This window comes from Neolamprologus brichardi, chromosome 20 (assembly GCF_056152115.1).
Source record: "Neolamprologus brichardi isolate AB-2024 chromosome 20, ASM5615211v1, whole genome shotgun sequence".
Lineage (NCBI taxonomy): Eukaryota > Metazoa > Chordata > Actinopteri > Cichliformes > Cichlidae > Neolamprologus > Neolamprologus brichardi.
In genome coordinates this window covers 31,495,093-31,522,795 of record NC_142123.1, presented here as the reverse complement: position 1 = coordinate 31,522,795, position 27,703 = coordinate 31,495,093, and the positions used below count along the sequence as shown (strand labels likewise).

Sequence of the window (27,703 nt, the reverse complement as noted above, 5' to 3'; positions counted from 1 at the left end):
GTAAACAGAATTTGATTTGAAGTTTAAGCTGGTTGAATTATGGTTGAAAGGTTTAACGCAGGAGAAAATGATGATAAAATGACTGATTTCAGTGTTTAGGAATAAGTTGGAAAGATGAAAGTGAGAAATAAAATGTGTCGTATTTCTGTTTCATTTTTAGTTTCAAAAATGAGAGTTTAGATCACAAATATTACCTGTGCCTGTGCGTATGTAATGGTTATGAATGAGGCTCCCGGTGTTGCTTTATCTGAAAGTCGGGGTCAGGGGGGGGACCTTGGGATAAACAGCCGAGCCAATCAGACTGACCACAGGATACGCCACAAACGGGACTGTAGACCAGTTTAACCCATTCAGGTTTTCTCTTCCACGAGACAAAAATCTCCTGTTTGTGTTGTAAAGTTGTCGGTTGTTTTCAGGCAGGAAGTTCTCAGGTTACTTTGTTATCTGAGAGCTGTGGAAAGGTCGCCGTGTGGCTTTAATCAAAGGGAGAGGCTACAGGCGCTTCAGCGTGACCTCTGAGATGTTAGAGGATCCACTGTGACTTTTTGTCCTCACTGATATTATCTCTTTAGTGACAACAGAGCGTCAACATGATGATGAATGCTAAGCTTCAGCCAATCATTTGAGCCAATTAGCGCACGTCTCTGTAACATTTCCTGTTCGTATTTAAGCTTCACAGATGAGCGATGATTTTCTGCCTGAACCCACAGGAACTCCTGATGCTCCAGCAGATAGTTGCATTTTGACATAATATTATGCACTTGAGTGTATTGTTGTTCTGAGTGTGTGTGTGTGTGTGTGTGTGTGTGTGACCATGTGATCTTCATGATGATGTCATCAGGCTCTGCATGGGGATTGGTCCACAGCTACCTAAGGGGAAAAAAGCAAAAAACGAGTGCTTGAGTCGTGTTACCTGACACGTTTCCATTCCTCCTGATTATTATTCACATTTCCTTTTTGATTTCATTTGTAACTGTGTGAAAGCGCCTGCCTATGTGACGGCCCAGCCTCCGCCACCAACACCAAAAACAACACGTCCTGAACGCTCCTGTAAAGCAGGGGCACTAATCTGATGCTCAGTGGAGAATGGCTGGCTTTTTCACTCTAATACCGAAGGTCTTGACCTTCCTATGAAAAAGTGGCTCTGCGTTACATAACTTTGGATTTGGGACTGAAAATCAAATTGATTTGAACTAAAGGCAGGTGAGGCTGACAGCCAGCTGCTGCGCTGCACTCTGAACAGTCAGCAGACGCTGGTGCTGCTTTATCGGAGCGACGAGCCACTCTGAAAGTGATGGGTTGTCCTCTGCAGTGTGGATCTGAAAGTCTGCTGCAGGTGGGCACACAAACCTCTAATGACATGATGCCTGAATCTCATGCACACGTCTGAACAGAAAGAAGCAGCAGTCGATCAGGCAATGAGGTGAAAGAAGTTTTATGTCTGACATGCACTCGTTTCATTAATCTGATGGCAGCTAAACATATCTGAATATGCAACCTCTTTATTTTTCTGTAGAAGTCAACAATAGATGATTAGTGAGTGTACAGTGTACAGTTTGTGGTGTTATTTGGATGCATAACATCCCAGAGTCTGTCCTGTCAGAAGCTTAATCATCCAGGAACTGTCTACACACGCTGGCCACATGGGGCATCACATGGTCCTGGACCAGGATGACCTGAGGACCCATGACTGACAGTAATGTGAGGATGTTAACCTGGTACCTAACAGCGGTCAGGGTACCACTGACTAGCACGTGGTCCATATATGAACCTCCAAGGACATGAACTTGGACCCAGTGATACCTGCAGGCCTTTAGCTGGCGGAGCTAAAATCATCAGTAATCTTTAGTTTTCCATTGTTTACTTTTCTCTGCAGTTTCACATCCATTACAAACTGAACAGACTGCAAGAAGCAGAAGCTGGTTTGATGTCGTCTTTCCAGTGCATTTACTATAAAACTCCAGATTTACAGGATGTAACTTGTGCTGAAAGGCTGAAATGTTTTGTGCATTTCGGGAGCTACCCACACAAAACCACCAGGCTGCACTGAGGTGGTGCAACAGCCTCCTGTAGATGTTTTGGCTGCAAACACATTTTAAAGTTCAGCTTTGTCATAAATAATCTGGTGCTTTTAGTTTTGGTTTAGTTGCACTCTTTAATCTTGGTGACACACACACACACACACACACACACACACACACACACACACACACACACACACACACATATTGGTGTTTATTATACGCAGTGTGCTAATACTTGAAACGTAGCTGATGCATTTCTCTCTCTCACTGTTGTTGCTGACTAAAGCTGTAGAAAACACCAGCAGAAGAGTGACCCATATCTGACTGACAGTATGTCGCCACTTAACCAGATTGAATGTCTTATAAGGGCAGAGCAAACCTAGCTGTTGAATTCACACACTGGTATGTGCTCGGTGTTACACCCAGCCTGCTCTGATTCTCTGTCCGACCTGCAAACAGCTGATCACGACCTACCAGTGACACATAATGAAGTGTTAAAAGATCCTTAGATACTCCACATCTCTTATTCAACAAAAATTACAAAATTAGAAAAACAAACAAACATGGGCATTTATTAAAAGTTTAGTGCTACAACATTTGCTATTTACTGCCAGGTGGTGGGAGTGTAACATCGTGCTGTTGTTTATTAAGAACAAACTGGATATCAGCCAATCAGGTTTGAGACAATTGCAGGATACAAACATAAATCCTGACTGATGTGGGCTTTACACTTCACACTCTCTGTACACTGTAAAACATCACAACTTCCTGTTTCATAAAAGTAAAGTCATTTTAGCTTTTGACATTTTTGGTTAGAGATTCAGTTCCTAATCTTAAGAATCGATGTGCCTGAAAATGAAGATAGGTGATTTAAGGCAGCGCTCCCCAACCTTTTTTGGGCCACGGACCGGGTTAATGTCAGACAGCCTTTAAGGTGTCGCGGATAAATACAACAAAATAAAACGATACGACCGAGACAAAAACTGTGGTATTTTGTAAATATAATAATAAACACGAATTCACGGTGTAATTGTGTAACTTTATTAGCAGCGTCCTCCTGAAATGCACCAACAACATTGAGAGTAACGTCCTGCTCTCTGCCCCTTAATGCTCTCTGGTCGCTATGGTCAGAGATGGGCAGTAACGCGTTACTTGTAACGGGTTACTGTAATCCGATTACTTTTTTCAAGTAATGAGTAAAGTAAGGGATTACTATTGCAAAAACGGTAATTAGATTACCGTTACTTTCCCGTAGGAACGCTGCGTTACCGCGTTACTAAAACCGTGATTTTTTGCGAGAATGTCTCATGACAGTGACGTAAGCGAGTGTGACGTTCGTGACAACAGCTGTGTGCAGATCAACAATGGATCATATATCGAGTGCAGGAGAGAGTATGAGCGTGCAGCGTTTAAAGCGTGGAAGTACTGACCTTACTTTAAGTTTGATTCCATAAACAGTGACAAAAACATTAGTGTCCGTTGTGCGTGGGAAGAAACTTCTTTTTACAGCGAAAAAAAACCCTAAACTTCCGAGCAAGCACCGAGTAGCTACGACGTAATGGGAAACTCACAGAGAAACTCGCGGATTCTTCCACTGACCGCTGCGGCACATCTGCACCAGGGTAAACCTCCGCCTACCCCACTCCTGCTTTACAGGTGAAAATAGAGCAAAAGGACCGCTAGTCTTTGACTTTATTTATTTTCTGCTGTGTTCTCTTCCAGTCAGAATGTTGCATATAATTAAATTTTTGCTTGATGCATAAAGTTAAAAGATTAAAACTAATAAAACAAGTTTTAAAAAGAGACTTTTCCATTTGATTACATTTTGTATGATGGATTATGCAGAAAAAGTAGAATTGGGCTGAAAGATCTATCGCTTTATCACCTATTCAGGTTGTAAATCGTGTTTTTAAAAAGTAACTAAGTAACTAAGTAACTACGTAATTAATTACTTTTGAAAATAAGTAATCAGTAAAGTAACGGGATTACTTTTTGGGGGAAGTAATCAGTAATTAGTTACTGATTACTTTTTTCAAGTAACTTGACCAACACTGGCTATGGTAATGTGTAAATACTTCTTTCAAAATAAGACACAACTACAACACAGGAAAAGACCAAGGGAAACCGAGTTAACGATAAAAACCCTGAAAACCATAAATTTCCCCCCCGAGCCTCACGTAGCCCGGTACCAAACGACTCACGGACGGGTTGGGGACCACTGATTGGACAATAGAAGGCTCAAAACCGTTGCCTGGTCTGATGAGTCTTGATTTTTTTCTGCAACATTTGGATACTAAAAACAGAACTTCAATCTTAATGTCTTGAACTTATATATCAAAGTTTGAAGCAAATAAAAAAAACTAGAAGATGCAGTAATTACGACTTCTTGTAAATGCAGAAAAATGCATTTTTTAAATCACTTTTTATCCTTCCTGCTCCACTTCACCCATCTTCTGTGTTGGCATCCCTTTCTATTCATGCTTTGTGTCTGCGTTATGGTCTGCCTTCAGAAATGTACTTTAGGAGCTGAGTACATGGACAACGTGCAGTTTGTATTGAAGTGAATGCGAGCTCAGCTGTGGAGCATCCATCGATTAGGGTTTCAAATTTGAAAACATGAAACCTCAATTTAGAAGCAACAGAACCTCTTTATCAGCAACAATCAGAGTTGTGTAACAGTTGAAAGGTAATCAAACACAATACTGGAAACCACTGGACGTGTAAAGATGGTGTTCCTCTGCTCTCTTAAGTTCACCCTGTGGCCAACAGTCTGGTGCTTTTCCCCGAGGAGAAAGGTAGCAGTCGCATCAGCCAGCAGAGAATACAGAAGAGGAATAAGACGCTCACTGTACTGTTCCACAGGGAACTGAACCGCCACCCGTTAGTGCCTTGCTTCTGAGGACAAAGAACCTCAGCTGTTAACATCAAGATAAATCTTTAACCAGCGGCTGAAATATTCATCAGAAGCTCCAAAAATATCTGCAGCGGCTTCCACGAGCCAGGAGTCGTCTGCCTTCTGTTCATTAGACACATGTAACCTCCACCTGCCATCCACGCAGGAGTCTTGGACTAACAGCAAACCAGCAGAATAAATTCACGAGTGTTGGAGTCATCGCAGCTTCAGGGTTGTGTTTCCTCACATCCTGCCCGTCTCTTACTAGTACCAGACAAAGGCTGAAGTGCAAAAAACTGCAATTCCTTTAATGGCCACTTGAAGCTGCCTCTAAAAATGAGTGAATTATCATAAACTCACATGTTAGGAGACCTAACAGCCTGGTAAATGAAAAAGGCTCAGCCTCTGTGGACAGCTTCATCCACTCATCCAACACTGGTGTTAGAGGGGCAGTTGCTGAAGGTTAACCACACTGTTGCGTTAGCAAAAGAGCCACCACCAGAGGGCGCTGTGAGATGCCTCATAAGCCGAACAAACTGCGCTGACAGGAAGAAGCTAAATAGTGGAAAAGTTTACCAATGGCAATAAAGGGGAGCTCGAATTATCCCACATTTAAGACTCATCTCAAACAAAGGCATCATCAGTGTGTACAGTTTGTAGTTTCAGTACCTTTAGTTTGTAGTATTACTGCAGCATTACTGCGTTCTGTCAGGTTCGATCCTTGTCTCTCCGTTCTGTTTGTCACTTGGAGATTTTTGAGACAATGTGGCAGCCTGGACAACAGCCTGCAACACAGCAACACAGCAACTGTGAGGCAACACAGCAACTTGGAAGCAATGACAACGACAGGAAGTCGAAGACGCTCTCAGACCTTGAAGCTTCTCTTCCTCTTCTGGACGTTTTGCTCGGGATGGAAAACGATGACGTAAACTTTGGGCATGTAGAGCATCCCGAGAGAGACGGACGCACTGAGAGACATGGAGACGGTCAGAGTGGCCGTCTGGATGAACAGCTGTGGAAAGAGAGGCTGATGCTGAAGAACGGGTAACCTCTGTGCAAATTCATTACTTTGACTTCTAGCAACCCCGACGTCCAGCCGATTCACCAACAGTCACGATTTTTTAAACTTTTCATGGTCGAGGCAGATTTTTTTTAGAACTCTAATCAGCAGAAAATTGCTCAGTGGGATATCGGTGAACGCCCGGAGTTCAGTAAGCCTTTGAAACAGCCTGAAAAGAAGGATTTCAATCAATTTGTGACCAAATCAGGCTTAAAGGGACATTTTTTTAAAGGTCACGACTGGACGACCAGTTTGCTATTCGAATGTTTTACTGGTGAACCTGTGAAATATGCAAAAACACACACTGCAACACGGAGGTGTAATACAGTACTGGGTGTTGCTGTGCAGTTTACCAGTTTATGCTTCATGTGAAACAGGAAACATAGATGGAAATACAGAAACTAAGACAAAAACTGAACTGAAAGTCTGACAAGCTGGAAAATAAAAGTTTGTTATGAATAATTTTGTTCTTCAAGACATGCTGAAATCTCCAAGGCAGCTTTCTGTAATTTCTTAAGTAGTCTTCAGGAATAATTTGGTACCTCAGCTTCTTCCTGCCTCGCTTTCTCCTGAGGCTTCAGCGAACAGTAGACAGATCAACTGACGGCTCAGATGTCCCGTGTCAGACTTTCAGATATGTTCATCTGCTGTAGATGTTTCTATACGCCTGTCACTTCTTCTTTTGTCCTCTACTTGTTTAGTTTCCTCACATTTGTAAGAGAACTGAGTGCTGAGATATGCCACGTTTTCAGCTACAACCTCTTTGTGAATCACGTCGTCGGTGCATAAATAATATTTCATGCCAATCAAACTTTGTTATCTCTGCCATTTTGCCTGGATTCAGCTAAAGAAATGTGAGTACATTGTGTGTTAGTAGCAGTGCCTGTTATGTGTAGACACTACACTTCCATAGAGAGAGTTTTTTATGCCTGAATGATTCATTGGTCAACGTTAAGATCTTTAATGAATAAAAAAACAATGAGGTACAGAAACTGGACTGAAAATGAGAGAAAAAGCAGCGAATGTCCAAAGAAAAACCTCTTCAGAAAGCCTGAAGAGCGATGGTTCAAGACCAGTTTAAAGAAATAACTCTGGCTTGTTGGAAGCAAAAAATAAAGAAAGGAAGAGACATGTGAGGACATAAAATACATACAGCCAGAGATGGGCGCGTTACTGTAATCTGATTTTTTTTTTAAAGTAACGAGTAAAGTAAGGGATTACTATCGCAAAAACAGTAATTAGATTACTGTTACTTTCCTGTAGGAACGCTGCGTTACTGCGTTACTAAAACCGTGATTTTTTTTGCGAGTGCGACGTTCGTGACAACAGCTGTGTGCAGATCAACAATGGATCATATATCGAGTGCGGGAGAGAGCATGAGCGTGCAGCGTTTAAAGCGTGGAAGTACTGACCTTACTTTGAGTTTGATTCCATAAAAAGTGACAAAAACATTAGTGTCCGTTGTGCGTGGGAAGAAAACTTCTTTTTACAGCAAAAAAAACCCTAAACTTCCGAGCAAGCACCGAGTAGCTACGACGTAATGGGAAACTCACAGAGAAACTCGCGGATTCTTCCACTGACCGCAGCACACCTGCACCAGGGTAAACCTCCGCCTACCCCACTCCTGCTTTACAGGTGAAAATAGAGCAACAGGACCGCTAGTCTTTGACTTTATTTATTTTCTGCTGTGTTTTACTTTCATCTATTTGAAAGACTGAGTGTAAACACAAAAAATATTTTATTTTATGTGCTGGAATGTGCAGAAAATAGGTTTAAATGTTAAACTAATTTCTTCCAGTCAGAGAATGTTACATATAATTAAATGTTTGCTTGATGCATAAAGTTAAAAGATTAAAACTAATAAAACAAGTTTTAAAAAGAGACTTTTCCATTTGATTACATTTTGTATGATGATTATGCAGAAAAATAAAACTGCGCTGAAAGATCTATCGATTTATCACCTATTCAGGTTGTAAATCGTGTTTTTAAAAAGTAACTAAGTAATAATTACTTTTGAAAATAAGTAATCAGTAAAGTAACGGGATTACTTTTTGGGGGAAGTCATCAGTAATTAGTTACTGATTACTTTTTTCAAGTAACTTGACCAACACTGCATACAGCACACACACTGCAGCACGCACAAACCCACAAACACAGTGCCAGCAAGTTTCCATCGTGTTGCTTTAAGTGCGTGTGAACTCCTGCAGACATGTTAATTCCCTCAACCACACAGCTGTGCTTCCATCACTTCAGACGATATCACACTAAGCTGGATTCGCTTTCTGGGGTCTGACCTTCACTCTTACTGCTGAACCGCAGTGATTTACAGGAACCTGTTTTTGTCTCCAGAAGAGAGGCGAGTGGCCACAGTGTGTAAACAGATTTATGTCCCCACAGTCAGAGTAAAACCACACACGCTCCCTCTGTTAATCCTCCTGCAGCTCTGTGTTTGTTCTCTCGGCCTCAGATAAAAAAAAAGACGACAATAAAAACAGCTTCTTTTATTTTCTCCTCCATCCAGCATCCGTCACTCCTCGACTCTGAGGCAGGAGGAGGAGAGACGAGGAGCGAGGAGGACTGAATGTTATCAGAGTGAGGCAGGAGGAGCAGAGGAGGAACAAAAGAGGAGGAGGCGGAAGGATTTTAATTCTAATTTTAGTGATTGCTCCTCCACAATATCGCACAGTCTTTCCTGGATTTTACACAAACAAACAAACAACACTTAATGTAGTTTTAGCGTTTCTCGGTTTCCGTGGTGACAGCAGCTTATTCCGTTCGGGCCGACACTCCCGTGTGGAGGAAATCTGGCTCGTGCTTCACCTCTGTGCTGTTTCTGGCACCTCTGGTTGGTTTTCAGCTGCCCAGTGCAGGTCTAATGAAACACCTGCCAGACTGGCTGCTGTGGTCAGCTGTACAGCTTCACACAACATGCAGACAACATGTCACCAAATCATTCAGCAGGACTGCAAACTGTGCTGCTACCATGAAAGTAAGTGGTGACCTCAGGCTACAGGATCCAAGCTATTAAAGTGGAAAGAGCAGAAGCAAAAACACACGAGGATGGTCTGCTCGGTATCTTTATGTTTGCACTCGTGTTAAATCTCTTCTTCCCAGAAGCCTCTTTTCTTCTTCCCCTGTGGTTTCCTCTCCGCTCTGAGATAAATCTGCTGGACGTGCTTCTTTCTAACGCTGCTGTTTCCTTCCTCTTATTTTAGTCTTTTATTGTCTCTTTTATCTGTTTGGTGGAGCTCTTTGTAACTTTGGTTTAAAAAAGTTATTCTATAATTACGTCCTGTGTTTGTCCATAATCTGTATAATCCAGCTGTTCCCCTCTCAGCCTGGAAATGCCTCCACTTTGTGTCTAATTCTGCTCCGGTTTATCTGCAGCATTAAAGACTCGTCCCTCCCTCAGCTCAGACTAAACCACAAACACTAAAACCCGCTTTCACCACATTTCTGGGTCAATTCACAGTTTTAATTTTCCCCTCACAGGAAACAAAAGCAGGAGCTCGTCGCTCTGCAGGTGCGGATGTATTTGTGTTTTCCCGTGGCTGTAAATAAATAAGCCCAGCGTTTAGGCACAGCTCGCGATTATATCACATGACCTTCCTCAGCGTGATGATGAAGGTCCTACTGCGGACATGCAGGAAGGACGAGTTCAGAAATGAGTTCAAGCACAGCTCACCAGAATTCAACAGTGACTCCTGGTTTCCTCCTTAAAGATTAACGAGATCCTACGAGGTTCACCGTTTCAGGTTATTTGTTAATGAGAGTAAAGAAATGCATTTTTTATATTAGCATCAAAAGACTTTTTATGTGTCTGCTGAGTTTAATCTCCCTGACGGTCTGTCACAAGAAAAACTGAGGATCTATTGATGCATATAACAGATGAAGCCAATATGATGTCAGCCATACCTTTCACATTTCGAACCCTGTGTGTTAGACTGATATTTGGTAATTAGTGCATAAAAATCAAACTAATTTGTCCAATCAAAGCACAGGCTTCCTGCATGGACATGCGTTTGTCTGATAAGTCCGTTAAAAACGCTCACAGAGGCACCAGCACCAAAACAGTCTGACCAAGTTGACTGCAGTTCTTTGAATGTCCACCAGAGGCTGCGTCCAAAAGTGAATCGTCTTCTACAAACAGGAAATTAGATCAGAAATAAACATGTTACAACCTGCTACATAAACGCCTTTGTAAGGTTATTTTCCCCCCACTGTAACAGCAGTATGGTGGCTTTATTTTTATGTAATTCAAAGATCTACATATTATTAATACATTATGCATTTTAGAAGCACATCTGCTCAGACTCTCTGCTGAACTTCAGCTAATATGTGCCAGTGAACTGGGTCACTTCACTGTATTTGTGCTGTCGGTGTCTTGTGGAGCATTCTTAATGTCATCATCTAACAGATAAAATAACGCTGTGTGATTAACAGAGATGGGCAGTAACGCGTTGCAAGTAACTGTAATCTCCGCGTTACTGTAATCTGATTACTTTTTTCAAGTAACGAGTAAAGTAAGGGATTACTATTGCAAAAACGGTAATTAGATTACCGTTACTTTCCCGTAGGAACGCTGCGTTACTAAAACCGTGATTTTTTTTGCGAGAATGTCTCATGACAGTGACGTAAGCGAGTGCGACGTTCGTGACAACAGCTGTGTGCAGATCAACAATGGATCATATATCGAGTGCGGGAGAGAGTATGAGCGTGCAGCGTTTAAAGCGTGGAAGTACTGACCTTACTTTGAGTTTGATTCCATAAAAAGTGACAAAAACATTAGTGTCCGTTGTGCGTGGGAAGAAAACTTCTTTTTACAGCGAAAAAACCCCTAAACGTCCAAGCAAGCACCGAGTAGCTACGACGTAATGGGAAACTCACAGAGAAACTCGCGGATTCTTCAACTGACCGCTGCACACCTGCACCAGGGTAAACCTCCGCCTACCCCACTCCTGCTTTACAGGTGAAAATAGAGCAACAGGACCGCTAGTCTTTGACTTTATTTATTTTCTGCTGTGTTTTACTTGCATCTATTTGAGAGACTGAGTGTAAACACACAAAAAATATTTTATTTTATGTGCTGGAATGTGCAGAAAATAGGTTTAAATGTTAAACTAATTTCTTCCAGTCAGTGAATGTTGCATATAATTAAATTTTTGCTTGATGCATAAAGTTAAAAGATTAAAACTAATAAAACAAGTTTTAAAAAGAGACTTTTCCATTTGATTACATTTTGTATGATGGATTATGCAGAAAAAGTAGAATTGGGCTGAAAGATCTATCACTTTATCACCTATTCAGGTTGTAAATCGTGTTTTTAAAAAGTAACTAAGTAACTAAGTAATAATTACTTTTGAAAATAAGTAATCAGTAAAGCAACTTTTTTCAAGTAACTTGACCAACACTGGTGATTAACTCTAAAAAGTCTGCAGTCTAGTTTTGGTGAGTGAAGCTCCAGCATCTGAACGTCACGTTACTCAGCATTAACTGTGTGTAAGTGTGTGTATGTAATGCACTCCACCACAAAACAGCTCTATGCAAACCAGTAAGTGAGGTCACATGATTATATCTATGTTTTTGTACGTGCCTTCTTAAATATACCTGATTCTGGTTGCAGCTTGACCTAGCTTGGCTCGGTTTGGCCTGGTTCTTACCTTCTCGGTGGACTGTGCGGTACCAAAGAAGATGGGCACGAATGCGAGCCAGACGATGCAGGTTGTGTACATAGTGAAGCCAATTGGTTTTGCTTCGTTGAACGTCTCTGGAACGCCACGGCTCTTCACGGCGTACACCGTACACGTTACCTAACAGCGAAACAAGCAGGATTGATAAAGGTTGCCTAGCAACATCGATGAATCTGCGCTCTATGAGATGGTCATTGACGTATCTGCTACAGGTCAGTGTGTTACCATGAGAACGATGCTGTAGCTGAGGCAGCAGATGATTGACAAGTCAGACATGTCACACTTGAGGATGCCCCGGGCCAGGTCAGGGTTCGGAGGGCGGAGCTCGTCATAATCGATAATGGTGTGAGGGGGGACGACGCCAAACCACACAAACACACCAAGGACCTGCCGCGCGCACAGAGAACAAAAAGTGGGAATCACGTGAGGAGATGCTATAAGCAGAAACAGGAAGTCATGTGGCGCCTGTGGACTCACCTGGACACAGACGAGGATGAAGGTGATGACCAGCTGGGACGTGGGGCTGATGAATTTGGGCGGGGTCACCGACCTCTTGCCCTGTTCAAAGATGCGGTAGATGCGGTTGGTTTTGGTCAGCATGGCAGAGTAGGTGATGGCCATGCCGAGGCCCAGCAGGAGGCGCCGAAATGCACAAACGACCACACCTGGCTCCGCAATCATCAGGAAGGTGATCAGGTAGATCAGGAAGATACCTGCAGCGAGCGAGAGAGAAGGGTGGATAGGTGACGGCACCCTCAGAGCTGATCGTCACAGCTGATGATGTAATTACCGATACACACCTGTCAGCAGTACATAGCTGAGCTCCCTCCCTGACGCCCTGACAATGGGCGTGTCATTGAAGCGGATGAAGGTGATAACCACAGCGCTGGTCGCCAGGATACCGAGCATAGCGAGAGAGGCAGGCACTAGGGCCCAGGGAGAGTTCCACTCCAGTTTGATGATGGGAGTGGGGCGGCAGGCGGTTCTGTTGGGGACCGGCCGCATGTCTGACGGACAGGTCTCACAGTTAAACTCATCCAGCTGGTACTGATACCCATCACACAGCTGCAGACAGGGGAGACAAACTGTTTAGCCTGAAGAACGACTGTCATCGGTTTTAGAAGCACAACGTTCAAGCAATCAGAGAAAAGACAGGTTAGAAGACAAACTCGAATCCAGTGATTGTGCAACACTTGGTGCCAGTGAGGGAAAAAAAATATTTTTAACAGGAAGAAAACTGATGAAGCTTAGTGCTTGAGGGCTTTGCATGTCAGCAGAGTGATGTTATATTAAACTGTAGTCAGATTTTGCTGGGACAATAAAAGGAAGCTAATATAGGAGAGACATAGGATTTCTAGTTTCTGCTGCAACTTTTTGCATCAACTGCAGGCTTTCTCTAAGACAGGATGTTCCTAATTTAATAATAGTGCACAGATAAAGCGAAGATGATCTAAACAGCAAATTAATTATAAATTCTCAGAATTCAGATAAAAAGATGCATGCATGCTGCACGTTTACCTCACAGTGCCAGCAGCAAGGAACCCCCTTCACCATCTTCTTCCTTTCTCCTGGGTTACAAGGAAAACTACAGATGGACTCTGGAACGGATCTATCCCCTCCTGACCACTGCATCTCCTCCAGCTACAGACACCCAGGAAGAAAGAGAGAGGCGTACAGCCACACGAAGAAAGACAGAACACTAAAACCCAGCAGGAGTATTTTCATGTTCACTCTTCTTACATTGATTCTCAAATTGTTGGTCCACTGGCCGATGACATGGTAGCCGGGGTGGCTGTGATTGGTCATCTGAAACTGGAAGATGTCGTAGCGTCCAGGAGCGTCTCCATTCTCGTTGAACAAAACACTCGTACCAGCACTTCCTGCGAGACAGACAGGCCACGTCACCTTTAACAGCTCATCTCAGTGAGGCCACATGTGGCATCTCCACTTTAAGGGGAAACAGCAGCTACACCCAGCTGCACAATAACTACATTATTTGGCTGATAGAAAGCTGGACAAGACAGTTAAAGACCCAACAACTCAGAGTGTAGCTAGTTAGGACACTTATCTAAAAGTTGGTCATTCTCACATGGACGTGGACCTGAGTAAGTAAGTAAGTAAAACTTTATTTATATAGCACCTTTCAAGATAAAAATCACAAAGTGCTTCCCAGAAGCTAAAACCTAAAAATAAAAATCAACAAAAAGCAAGTTTAAAAAGATGGGTTTTTAGCTGTTTTTTAAAAGCCACCACTGAGTCCACAGATCTCAGGCTCAAAGGGAGAGAGTTCCACAATCTGGGGGCCACAGTTCCAAAAGCTTTGTCGCCTTTTGTTTTCAGCCTCGTGTGTTGGACAGCAAGCAAGCCCTGGTCACATGACCTCAGGGACCTGCTGGGAATGTATGGATGGAAAAGTTCACTTATATATGTTGGTGCTTGTCCATGTAGAGCCCTGAAGGTCAAGGTCAAAACCAAAGAACCAAAGATTTTACATGGGCATCCAAAGTCAGAGCTGAGTCAATACTAACACCAAGGCTCCTGATAGACCGTTTTGCAAATGTAGCAAGTGGACCCAAGTTTTCCATAACACTAGGTACAACATTTTTAGGAGCACAAACAAGAACTTCAGTCTTCTCCTCATTTAAGTTGAAGAAAGTTTCCAGCCATCCAACATCTAATGGAGTCTATGGACTTGTGCAAAATCTGTAGCTTGGAAACATCACGGGGCTTAAAGGAGATATATAACTGAATATCATCTGCATAGCAGTGATACGAAATGTCCTTAAAAGTGCTCAATAAGTGTTGAAGAGGAAGTAAATACAGTAAGAACAATAAAGGCCCCAAAACTGAACCTTGTGGCACACCATAGGCAAGAAAAGTAGAAGAGGAACTGTACTTAGAGGTAGCCACAGAAAAGGATTGTTCGTGCAAATAGGATTCAAACCAGTCCAAAGCTGCTCCTGATATACCCACCCAGTGTCTCAGCCTATCTAGCAGAATATGATGGTCCACAGTATCAAAGGCGGAGGTCAGGTCCAACATCAACAGAACGGAGCATTCTCCTGCATCACATCTCATCAAAATGTCGTTGGAGACTCTAAGAAGTGTAGTTTCAGTAGAGTGAGCTCTACGAAAGCCAGATTGGAATTTAACCAGAATGCTGTATTTATCTAGAACAGCTATAAGCTGCTTAGCCACAACCTTTTCTAAAATCTTAGAAATGAACGGTAATTTTGAAATCGGTCTGTAGCTACTAAGAAGAGAAGGTTTTTTTAACAGTGGGTGAATGACAGCATTCTTACAATAAACAGGGACCTGACCAGAAACCAGTGAGGTATTGATAATTGTGAGCACACAGGGACCAATAGACTGAAAGACATTTTTAAACAAAGATCCAGGTAAAATATCAAGAAAGCAGGAGGATGCTTTCATTGAATTAACTAACTTGACCAGCTCAGGTAAGGACACAGGTAAAAATCTTTCTAAAATTACAGGCCTAGCTTGAGTTGGAGCAGACAAGAGAGACACAGAAGGAGAGATATTGTTCCTCACGTTACTGACTTTTTCAACGAAGAAAGAAAGAAATTTTTCGCAATCTTCATTTGATGAAATTGGGACAGCATGTGGAGCAGGAGCAACAATATCACTAATGGTGTCGAATAGTACCTTAGGGTTACCTCTGCTCTTAGACACTAAGTCTGAGAAATAGGCCGCCCTCGCATCTCGAACTGAAGTGTTAAAAGAGACTAAAAGGTCCTTTAAATGAAGGAGATGGACATGCAAATGCGTTTTCCTCCATAAACGCTCAACCTTACGGCAGCAACGCTTTAAGAAGCGAATGCTGTCATTTATCCAGGGACATGACTTTGAAACCGGAGCTAGTCTAGCTTTGACAGGACAAACATTGTCTAAAATACAAAGACAATGATTATTAAAAAGATTTGTTAAAAAATGAACATCTTTATAAGGAGATAAAACTAAATTAAAAGCATCGGAAAATTTAACAGCAGTAGAGGAAGTTAAGATGCGAGAGCTAACCACATGTCGAATAGGAGAGAGGGACAAATGAAAGGACAGATTAAAAAGAATACAATGATGATCCGAAATAAAAATGTCCTCAGTACAAATAAAATCAATGTTTAAACCTAAAGTAAAAACAAGGTCCAGTGTGTGTCCTTTGGTGTGTGTGGGACCAGACACATGCTGAGTAAAATGAAAAGAATCCATGACGCTAAGGAAACCTCTGGCAAAGAGGTCAGAGTCATCATCAACATCAACGAGCTGAAAGAAATAGCAGGAACATAATCCAGTTTGACAGTAGGACAGAATGAATCAACATATTAATGAACCCAAAGGGAACACTGAAGCTTCAGGTGGAGGGATTTAAAGGATCAGTTTGACAGAGCTGGACTTCCTGCTGGGATTACCTCACTGTAGCTCTGTGTTGGTTTAACTTTGCAGCTCCTCTTGAGGTCTATCCCAACACCAGCCAACCTGCTGGTCTTTTTGCATTTGTGCATACAGACAAGACATCAGAAATTCATGGTTGTATTAAATCAGATTTTATCCTGAATACTTCAGCAGATCTCAGAGAGCAGAACTACCTTTACTGCCTGTAACTGCAGCACATTCACTCAACTCTCACAACTCTCTCGCTCGTCCTTTAAGCAGAAAGCTTCTTCAGAGTTTTCAGCAGCTGCATCCTTTAATTATTAACACACACACACACACGGTACATCAGAAAGACCGAGTCCACGGGGGAAACAGGCAAAGTGCATTAACTTATTATCTCCGTGACTCTGAATAAAAACAAAAACCAGCTGTGGAAATTAAACCAACACCCGAACCACGCAGCGATCAGAAGATAGAGAACTCCAGCTGATCCAGAACGTGTTGTCCTCTTAATTTCCATTACAACTTGGTAATAACATGGTAACAGTGTGGTAATAAGCTGAAACAAGGCAGTAATAGAATTGAAACAATTTTTACCACTTAATTACTGGAAATTGCCAAAGTAATATCCAAATATTTATCTTGCATCATCAGTGGGTTTAGCTGTTTAGTGGTTTTATATTAGATTGAAATGTATGTAACTGGGTAAGAACAGGTAATAATGAATGCCTGTAAGGCAATACCAGTTTGTAGGAGTATAATGATGTTTTGGTAACAACATAATAACCTGCCAGCAATAAAATGGTAATTTTCTATATATTGACATGTGGCAATAACCTCATAGTATGAGCATAATATTGGTTGATACCATATTAGGATAAATGGTATGGCCTGTATTTGTATAGCGCTTTACTAGTCCCTAAGGACCCCAAAGCGCTTTACACAACCAGTCATCCACCCATTCACACACACATTCACACACTGGTGATGGCAGCTACATTGTAGCCACAGCCACCCTGGGGTGCACTGGCAGAGGCGAGGCTGCCGGACACTGGCGCCACCGGTAGGCAACGGGTGAAGTGTCTTGGCCAAGGACACAACAACCGAGACTGTCCAAGCCGGGGCTCGAACCGGCAACCTTCCGATTAAAAGGCGAACTCCCAACTCTTGAGCCCCGTGGCTCAAGATATTATTACCATGTAATAATGGTTGAATAAATCCTACCTTATGTCTGCAGTAGTATTTTTTGTTTGAAAGTAACATTATAAATAATGTGTTTAACACTGTGTGATATTAACTGAAAACATGCATGGTGGTCCTGTTTCTGTCTAATTCCACATTAAGAATGAACAATGAAGTTTTGCATTGTTTAGACTCCAGGGAATTATAAATAAACTCACATGTGTTTCCAGGTTATCATCATTCTTCTTGAGGTTTACTTTAATAGGCTATTAACATGGAATTAGATATAAATGTGAAACTTTGACTCTTCACGAGTCACTTTATAAAAATTTGCACATTATGCAAAGATATTGTCATTTTATTGCTAGCAGGTTAAATATATTACTATCCTATAAAAACTGGTTTTGCTTCAAAGGCATTAATTTATTTTAACATTATTATCCCCAGTTTCTTGCCTATTATTATATAGTTACATAGATTTCAATGTAATAATATTATCCTCCCCAGTGTTACCAAGTGCTCCTCAAATGGGATTGTCGATCATTGTGTTGTTCACAATAATGTTATAAAGACTCGATTTTACAATAAAAAGTACCTTAAACTGTTAAAAATAAGAATTATTATGATTTCAAGGCACTTTGTATTTTTTTATATAAATAAAACTTGAAAAATCAGAGCAATCTCCCTTCAGCACCCGCTGCCCATAACACCGAGGTTACAGTAATAACCGAATATATCAACATATCACCAGGCTCTCCTTTAAAAGCAACTTTCAGTCTAAATGAAGAGAACATGAACTCAAAACACTGCTCCTCGTATTCTGTTGCTCTTTATGATGCAATATTTTCATTATAGAGAAAAATCCCAATATTAGTATGAGAGGGCCTCAGAGATCACATGACCACCAGGTGTCTGTCTGCAGGTCGTGTTGTCCCTGTTCAGGTTTGTGTCTAGTCTAACAGAACCAAAAATCCGCCTTTCTTAAAGTTCAATCTCCTAAAAATCACAAAGAACCATAAATAAGAACTAAAATGATAAAATATTGATGATTTGAAGAAGATGAAGTTTATGTGGAGGGAGACGAAGGAATGCGAGAGAGAGACTGGCGTGCTTTGTGGCATGCAGCTCCGGTGGTTACAGATTAAATCCTCTCGGTCTTCCAGCTGCTGCAGCTTCACATCTTTATAAAATATGGATTTGATGTCTAACAGGAACAGTTTGTTCAGTTGCTTGAAAAAAAAAAAGTCTGAAACCTGGTCCTGAGGAGTTTCTGTAGATGTAGAGATGCTGAAAAAACAAAAAATAAAAACCATCGATGGGGTCAGATTGATTGGTTGATTCATTCTGTTGCTTACAGGTGTGAATGTGAGTGCCAATGGTTGTCTGTCTCTTTGTGTTAGCCTTGCATCATATTGGTGACCTGTCCAGGGTGTACCCTGACCCTGTGGTAGCTGGGATAGACTCCAGCCCCTCTACGACTCCGATAAGGATACATGGAAGAGAATGGATGTTGGATGGATGGATGTTGGTCCACAGAGACTCCTTCACTGGGACAGTGAAATCCTGCATATCTATGAAATGCTAACGGTTAAAAATGTGAAACTCCTCTTGAAAATTAAACTAAAGTTGCCGTTAACGCATTTATGCAGCATTTAAATAGATTAAAATGTCAATAATGTATATTTAATCTCTGTAATATTCTGGATATTTCTAATTGAGCTATTTGTAAGTATCAGAGCTGTTTCTTATATTCAGTAACTTTGTAATATGCTGTATTATTTCATTTAGTTCAGTCTGTTGCTGTTCTTATTGTCTTCCTGTAACCACATCATTTCCTTATGGATTAATAAAGTATTCTGATTCTGATAACAGAGTTTTTTGTAGCTTCTTTCTGGTCAAAACTGGCGATACAACGGCAAAAACTGAACTGTAGATGTGTGAATGCTGATATTGATTAGGGGTGGGGGAAAAATCGATTCTGTGTAGTATGGTGATATTTTGTTTGCTAATAATGTATGGATACAGGGACAGCAGAAATCGATATTTTGTTACAAAAAGGTTTTTGTGCTCTGACTTCAGAGCATGTTGATCCTTTTTCTGAGCAAGAATCCTGACATTCCTTCACTGTCCAAATGTGTTTAACTTGTTTTGGCAGCAATAAACATGACAGTTTACTTATTTTAATTTAAGACATGTTTTATTTTAATTAAGTTTAAAACTTTTTTATTTAATGTAAAATTATATTTTGTTTTAATTTACTTTCAAATTCTTCAGTTGCTGAAGGGGCTGCATAGTTTTCATAAACTGCATAGTTCAGAATAGCTATAATTGTACCAGATGGTTGATTCAGTTAAGTTGGACTAGACTGTAATACAAACCGTTCAGTTTGTCAACAATAAAACTGAAATGAGAGAAAGACTGAGTGTGAGACTTTGATATTAGATAAAATGAATATTGATAAAGTTTACCTTTATGTACAGAATCTGAATATCACAAAATATTTAAAAAAATTGCAATAATATCGTATCGTGCATTAAGTATTGTGTTAATATCGTATCGTGGGATGTATGGTGATTCCCACCTCTAATATTGATCCACAAAGATTAGAGATCTTTAGAGATCAAACCGCCTCTTACAAAAGTAGAAACAGAGATCAGAATGAAACACATTTATCTGTTTAAAAAAAAAAGAAAAAAAAAAAAAGACAACTAACAGCAGCATGACTGTGGACAGACGTGCACAGGCTGCAACACGAGTTATTTAAATTCAGTTCTGTTTCATTTGGTGAACTTACAGACTCAGGAACGCTGCTTGATTAATGTCAAGTCAATTATTCCTGTAGGAAACACGGAGGATTCTTGTTATTCTTTCCATCAAGCAACTTAAAAATGTGTTTATATCATTTTATTTGACATTTTATTCGATGCAGAGATTGTAGAAAGTAACTCTGGAATAAGGAATCATTCTTATTAGAAACTAATGAAACAGATGTAAGTCAAGCCGACATCATGGTAAAGAGACCAGCAGCTGACGGTTAATCAACGTCTAAATGTTTGATGGCAAAACACAGAAAAAAGCTCATTGAATTGACTGAAACATATTTGTATATGAATTAAAAGAGAAAAAAAAGCTACACTGCAGTCATACGGTAAATATTTTAGTCAGAAGATTATTCATCTGTCTCATGTTCATGCTGTGCTTTATTTTTTCTACTCTTTTGTCCTTCTGTGGTCAAATTGGGTGTGTTCCTGGGGTTTGGTGGCATCACTGAAGGTTACTTGGCAGGAGCTTCAGATTTTGTTGTGTCTGTTTAAACATGATAGATTGCATAAAAATGGTTGCTTTAAAAAAAACAAACCCTCAGCCCTCGAGGTTGCTGCTTGCTAAATGTGAGCTGTGCAGCTTCTTCTTCCACTCGTGTTGCACTGAGAGCAAACTACACAATCCTGCAGTATGAAGTCTACAAGCAGTACACAGACAACCTGGACATGTTTATATATATATTCACTTTACTACCTTTTAGTTAATTTCTTTAGGAGTCCATTAAAGACCCAACAGCTGGAGGAAACGCCCATTCCCTGCTATAAACTCTCACTGTTCCTCAGTCTGAGTAGCTCTTCTCCCCCTGCATATGTTTGATTTATGAAATCCAGCATCGTTTCACCACATGGCCCACCTTTGACTGCCACATTCATTGTATCGTCCATTTGTGTTAACATTAAGCTCTTAGTTAACATAAATGATTCATGAGCCTGTGTCTCCTCTCTGCCGTGATGCTTCACAGTCAGGTCCCGAGCCTTCAGCATTTTCAGAAGAATCTTGTTCACACCTGCAGACTCACATCAGCACTTACACGGATATGTGTGAGTCTTACAGATTAGCCTTCTCTATTAAGGACAGATCCGTCACTTTCAGGAGTTTCTTTCCGCTGCTTGTCAGTTATCCCTGGTCAGTGCATGCAAATCATCTTCTCACTCAAAACAGCCAGGACTGATTCTGCCCTGAAGCTCTGCTCCCCTCTTAACCTCAGTGTTGAAGATGTACACCTGACCACATCCTGGTCCTCAGGTGTTTTGGTGCTTCAAAAATGCCAATTTAATGTTTACCACCCACATATGACAGCATCCGCCCCTCGGGCCACTTGTTTTTCTTACTACTGCCACGTAGTGTGAATCCCAACCTTGATATCTCTGGAAAGGCAGTCCAGCTGCTCTCCAGGGGTTTGTTTCCAGAGTGCGGAGACGAATTACACCCAGTTGGCATCACGTTTATTCCCTAGAGAGATGATGTCCATGGAGCCAGTTTTACAATAGCAACCAAACCAAGCTCTCAGCCCATTCCTCTAACAACCACAATGCCTCACGAGTCAAGGTTCAAGAGCAGGTCTGAGTATGGGGACACATTCGTATCCTTACTTCAGGTAAAGCACTGTTACCGTAAAACAGTGTAATGTGTTGTCTGCGTGTTTTCTTACCATTGAAGTTGACGGTTCTGATGTAGTTCAGCAGCACTTGTCCCTCCACAGGGTCCATGTTGTTGCAGACTCCAGAGCTGCCGGGACACATATCCTGGTGCATGTTGTGCAGAGCGTGAGCCATGGCGTAGACCGCATCGATCACAAACTGAACCTTTCCTTCCTGCTCGTAGAGCGAGTCCCGTCCGATCCTCTCGTCACCTGCAGGAACACACACTGTGTCATATAATGGGAAACCAGTTGATAAGTTGACTTGCAGCTGGTCCCAGACGCCCTTCAGGTGTAGCCACACCTGTACATTTCTTCTTATCGGGGTCCAGTTTGATTCCAGGACGGGTCAGTTTGCACCTGAAATCGTCTTCCCAGAACTCAGCAAACCAGATGTTCCTGCGGTTGTTCTCCAGGGAGCGAGTCATGAAGTACTGATCAAACCCTGCAGAACAAAAGTATAACACGCATAAAACACAAACAGCATCGAGTCTGAAAGCGTCCAGATGAATCAACTTTTTGGGACTCCAGCCTGTTGCGTTTTTGTTTTCTTGGTTTTACCGTCAATCGAAGCCCGCTTTGGCAGGATGGTGACTGCACCCTCGGCAACATCCTCCAGCTCAGTGACCGGTGAGCTTTTTGCACCCCAGCTGTCTGACCCCACAAACAGGAAGTGGCCCGTCAGGTTAGCACGTTTTGCTGCCTCAAGGACACGCCTACCAGAAAGAGACAGAAAGAAGACAGTAAGTGATGTGACAACACATGAGGATGAGTCCGCTGCCATTGCTGCTCCTCAGCCTCTGAGCAGACACACATATGGTGTCGATTTCAAAGTTGCCTCATTCTCCAGAAAACTTGACCTCTGACCTTGAGGTCAAGGTCAAAGAGATTGAAACTCTCGTAAGTATCGGGGCGGCCATGGCTCGGAGGGTTGGGAAGCGTATCTGTAACTGGAAGGTCGCCGGTTCGATCCCCGGGCTCTCTGTCCTGGTCGTTGTGTCCTTGGGCAAGACACTTCATCTACCGCCTACTGGTGTTGGCCAGAGGGGCCGATGGCGCGATATGGCAGCCTCGCTTCTGTCAGTCTGCCCCAGGGCAGCTGTGGCTACAACTGTAGCTTGCCTCCATCAGTGTGTGAATGTGAGAGTGAATGAATAGTGGCATTGTAAAGCGCTTTGGGTGCCTTGAAAAGCGCTATATAAATCCAATCCATCATTATTATTATTATAAACTCATCTAAGTTTTTAATAAATGCAACTATGGTATTAATTTGAAAATTCTGACTTCCTTCCTGAGTTATCGCATTAACAGGATTTTCACAACACTTCAAATTCCATCAACCTTAAACGGTTGAGAAGTAAAATAAAATCAGTTAATAAATAACTGATTTAAAAAACAAATAAAAAAACCTGAGAAAAGTTCCAATAAGTTCTTCATATTATGACAATGTTGTAAAATATCTGCTGGTGGTTTTTGGAGGTCACTGGTTTTTCATAGTGTCTAATCACCTGCACTGCTGGTCAAAACTCCTGATCTGGACTAAACGTAAAAGGATTAATGGACTTAGTTGTGGTCAGGTTGGGTTTTTTTTTGTTAAACAGACTTCTAGGACCGCCCACTTTCATCTGTGCAATATTGCCAAAATCAGCAACATCTGGTCTCAAAGTGCTGATGAAAAACGAGTTCATGCATTTGTTTCTAAGCTGGACTATTGTAAGTCTTTATTATCCGGTTGCTCTAAAAGCTCCATGAAAAAAAGCCTTCAGTGGACACAAAAAGCTGCAGTGATTACTGAAAGGGACTAGAAATGGAGAACATATGTGTCCCATATTGGCTTCTGTTCATTGGCTCCCTGTTACATCATTTTCAAAGACTTCAAAGACTTCAAAGTATCATATTATACCAAAAGAACGCTTCGCTTTTAGACTGCAGGCTTACTTACGGTTCTTTAGAGTTTCAATAAGGGAAATGGGAGGCAGAGCATTCAGCTATCAGTGGAGCCAGCTCTCAGTTTGGGTTTTATTAAAGGTTAAAGTAAGTGATGAATCAGCTGATCTTGAAGCATCCCTTATTTAAGCTCCCATAGGATTGTTGAACGACTTCCTATAATGTCACCAGAAATGGCTGCCCCTGGTCTGTTGGAGATCTCTTCTTGTTACAAAGGAGTTCTTCCTTCCCACTGTTGCCAAATGCTTTCTCACTGGAGACTGTGTAATTGTAGTTCACTCTACTTCATGGTCTTTACCATACAGTGAGGCAGTTGTGAAATGGACCTTGTTGTGAACTGTTGCTACATCAATAAAAAGGGAATTTCTACAAAGTGATGTTTGTGTGTTTACTTGATGTCATCCTCATTGGCAAAAATGATCACGCCTCTGGCATTACTCGTCTCCATCAGACGTTTGATGATCTTGTCAAACTCTCCAGCTGTTGGCTCGCGAGGAATCTTCACCGACTGAGCGATACACACCCCACCTGACATAAAAAGAAAGAGGTTACCAAGAGATGGACAGATCAGGAAAAACACGCGAGTTAAAAGAAAGCTCTGTGTACCAGCCTCTCTGGAGATCTGCATGAAGGCGTCGACTCCGCTCTCTCCGTAGTTACCCTCCGAGGCCAGGGTGGACACGTAGTTCCAGCCCATGGCTTTGACGATGTCCAGCATGGCCTGAGCCTGGTATGAGTCCGGAGGAACCACCCTGGAGAAGTAGTCGTACCGGTTGTTATCACTGAGCTCCGGAGCTGTGGACGCATAGCTCACCTGAGGGATCTGAGAGACAATCATCCAACAGGTGACAGGTTTAAACAGAATCTGGTCAAAGACGCGTCCTTTATCCTGACAGTCAGCGCTCAGGTTAAATTAAACACACTGGTCAGACTGGAGACACTGCTGGAGTTTAACAGGCCAGGAACACAATACGCACACACGCACGCACATAGAGGATTAATGTTGTGTAACAGCTGAGCAGAATGTGTGTCAGAGCCTCAATAAACAGAATAACAATCACATTAACGCACAACACTGCGCCTGTGTGTGTGTGTGTGTGTGTCTGTGAGCAAAATAATGAAGGTCTCCACATTAATGAGAGCAGACCTCGTTATGACAGCCATCATCATCATCAGGGAGAATCCTCAGTGGAGCGAAACAGACATGGACTGAGTCTCACTTTACAGCCTTCGCTTTTTCCTCTGCACTTAATTTATGTCAACAGTGAGCACCTAGGAACGCTCCATGGCACCACCAACCCCCCACCAACTCTCTGTGACATCACCCAGCAGGTGTGCAGGTCTGTGCTCAGCAGGTGATCGGGTCAGCTTTCAGTTCTCTATAAAAGAAGGCGTTAACGCAGATAACGCTGCTTGCAGCTAATTGACCAGTTTGCTAAATTTGGTAGCTATGGCTCATGAGATCAATTGGGTTATAATTGTAAGGTTGGTGGTTTGACACTTGGCTGTTCTAGTATACATGCAGCAGTGTGTCTGAGCAAGACACCCATCCCAAATCGCCCCCAATGCATCCATCGTGTGAGGAAGGAGCTTAAAGTATGTAAATGGAGAAAATGGCTTTCAGTGCACTTTCCATTCATCAGTCGAAACATAACAGTCATGATTTAATACAGATGGGGCTCCATATGTGCCAGAAGCTGAAGTTCGTAATGTGTGATTACGTGTATTCTGCTGGGGTTTGCTTTAAAATTCAGCTGCTGAAAATAAACCCGTGACACGTGTGTGTGGTTCACGGAGACTCAGTCAGGAGTGTAAACCCGGTTCTAGACTGAATCTTCAAACCCGGCTCCGAACTCTCAAAAACCCTCTAAAAATCTGACCTAATTTGAGGACACACATCTTCACAAAAACGCACACAGAGAGCACCCGTAACAGAGTCATTAAAAGCTTTCATTAGAGTCAGTCAGTCATCCAGACACAAAGTGTCTGTTTAAAACATTAATCCACCAACCAGACTGCTTCATCCATTCACCGTCTGCCCTACTGTACCTGTCTGTCTCTAAGAGTGTATGTTAAACCAGATTAGCCATCCTTATATATATAAGAAGTTATGGATTGTGTATAAAACATGGGCGTGATCGTCGTGACGTCACCTACTAGGTTGTAAAATCAACGCCGTTGCTGTCTTGGTCGTTATGAAAGACGGGCGGATCTGACTGAGAAACCAAACAATACTGCACAATCATTTGAAAGCAACTCTTCAATGACAAATCACACCTTGTTTATGATCTATTTTACTCCAAATGAAAAGTCCAAAGTAAGTTTCTATCTATGATATGCTCTTTTCTAGTGCAAAAGACCAAAAACAAACCCTGTTCCTCACTGTTTTTGTTCTTCTAGCCGTCTTTCTACGTGCGCTGGTTGAATGAAAGTTCTTGGCTTCATCCAACATTAATACTGTGCAGCCTTAATACTGTGGGATCCTGCAGAAGTCTACTACAAACAGAAGATGAGCTAAAACTATTGCTAAAAGAGTATGTGCAACCTTCAACATCCTCACCAAACCTTTTCCTCCAACCCGAAATATTAGCTCTTACCTTTGCACTAACCTTTGAACCCAATGCCCTTTCATGTTTTTCTAACAAGAGCCACTGCCTGCTGGCCACAAAGCTCTTATAATGAAGTCAGTTTTAAGATAGTGGTGTCTTCACCTTCCACACCTAGAAGATACGTACATATTGTATATGCATGGGTGAAATTTGTATGTGGCATCTGCAAAAAGCACCATTACAACACACATGCACAATCAACCTACACTTGACTGCTCTTAGTTTTGCACCCAAAATGGGAAACCTGAACTATAGATACTGAAAATGAAAGCCAGACACCACATTTAATTATTATAATACCGTCACTCTTGATATATGACAGAGAGCGGCGATCTAAAGTGTACTCCTACATAAGTCGATTAAGTTGACGCAGCCCCTTTGAAACCAAAAGAAACAACTCATAGAAATTGTACAATTCAAAAATGCTAATCTATAGAAGTTGTGGTGGCGGGTATACTTATGTCCACACGTACCCGGGTATTTTTGAAAACGCAGATTTTTCTATGCGTTTGCACCTTTCGTCCACACGTAAACGGCGTTTTCAGTCACTGAAAATGGAGATTTCTAAAAACTCCGGCCAGAGTGGATATTTTCTAAAACTCCGTTTTTGCATTTACGTGTAGACGAGAAAAATGCAGAAAACGCAGCGTCAAAGGTGTGCGCCTTTTTTGACGTCACACTGTGCGCCACGTTATTGTTTCGGTGAAATGAATTTCTACAATACTGTTACTGTTAATTGTTCTCTCTGCAGTGTTTAAATGCTTACATATACACACACAGTTACTGTCCCTCCACACATACGACTCGGTTCTGCTTCTATGCCCCAGCTTTGTTTACTATTTCCCACCGAGGCTTCTAGACTTCTGATTGGCCAACATTTCTGCACGGTAGGAATATAGCGCCACCTGCTGCTTTGGCATGTTCCTAGCAGCGTTTTCCTTCATTTCTGCGTTTACGTGTGGACGGGATTATTTTTTAAAACGAAAACGGAAAATCTCCGTTTTCAAAAATACCCGTGTACGTGTGGACGTAGCCTCATATTCATCATTAAGAAACCAAGAACAACTTCAGGCTTCTTTTTAACACAAAAGGGTCACAGCTCTGTTGAGCCTTGTATTCCTTTAGTTCTCAGAATTAAATACTTTATGAAGTTCTATATAAATAAAGGCTGTGGTTAGTTTTTTGATCTTCAGCTGCTTCCTGCAGATGGCCCAGATACATCACCAAACATCACCGAGCACAGATGCTTGCTTCTAAACCAACCTCAGTATTCCATCCAAACCAGGCTCGGGTGTGAAATTTAGGGTTTTGAGGGGTTTTGTTGTTACCTCAGTTTCCCTGGGTCTTTTCCCCTGTTGTAGTTTTGTGTCTTATTTTGAAATAAATATTTACGCATTACCATAGCGACCAGAGAGCACTAAGGGGCAGAGAGGAGGATGTTACT

The 27,703-nt window shown here is 41.8% G+C and overlaps 1 protein-coding gene across 1 annotated transcript in view; it reads right to left on the bottom strand.

Annotated features, from left to right (window-relative positions):
* Window positions 1-272: 272 nt before the first annotated feature.
* The window catches only part of grm6a (glutamate receptor, metabotropic 6a), a 33,473-nt gene continuing 6,042 nt past the window's right edge, over window positions 273-27,703 (bottom strand). Inside the window, exons 3-16 of the mRNA XM_087834431.1 lie at window positions 24,257-24,473; window positions 24,043-24,178; window positions 22,265-22,419; window positions 22,008-22,148; window positions 21,716-21,916; window positions 13,408-13,547; window positions 13,186-13,308; window positions 12,468-12,732; window positions 12,145-12,380; window positions 11,893-12,054; window positions 11,638-11,787; window positions 5,789-5,929; window positions 5,587-5,702; window positions 273-870 (exon numbers count right to left, since the gene is read on the bottom strand). Of these exons, the coding sequence (XP_087690557.1) occupies window positions 5,613-5,702; window positions 5,789-5,929; window positions 11,638-11,787; window positions 11,893-12,054; window positions 12,145-12,380; window positions 12,468-12,732; window positions 13,186-13,308; window positions 13,408-13,547; window positions 21,716-21,916; window positions 22,008-22,148; window positions 22,265-22,419; window positions 24,043-24,178; window positions 24,257-24,473 (2,157 nt within the window). The 3' untranslated portion in view covers window positions 273-870; window positions 5,587-5,612. The remainder of the gene's footprint in view (window positions 871-5,586; window positions 5,703-5,788; window positions 5,930-11,637; window positions 11,788-11,892; window positions 12,055-12,144; window positions 12,381-12,467; window positions 12,733-13,185; window positions 13,309-13,407; window positions 13,548-21,715; window positions 21,917-22,007; window positions 22,149-22,264; window positions 22,420-24,042; window positions 24,179-24,256; window positions 24,474-27,703) is intronic.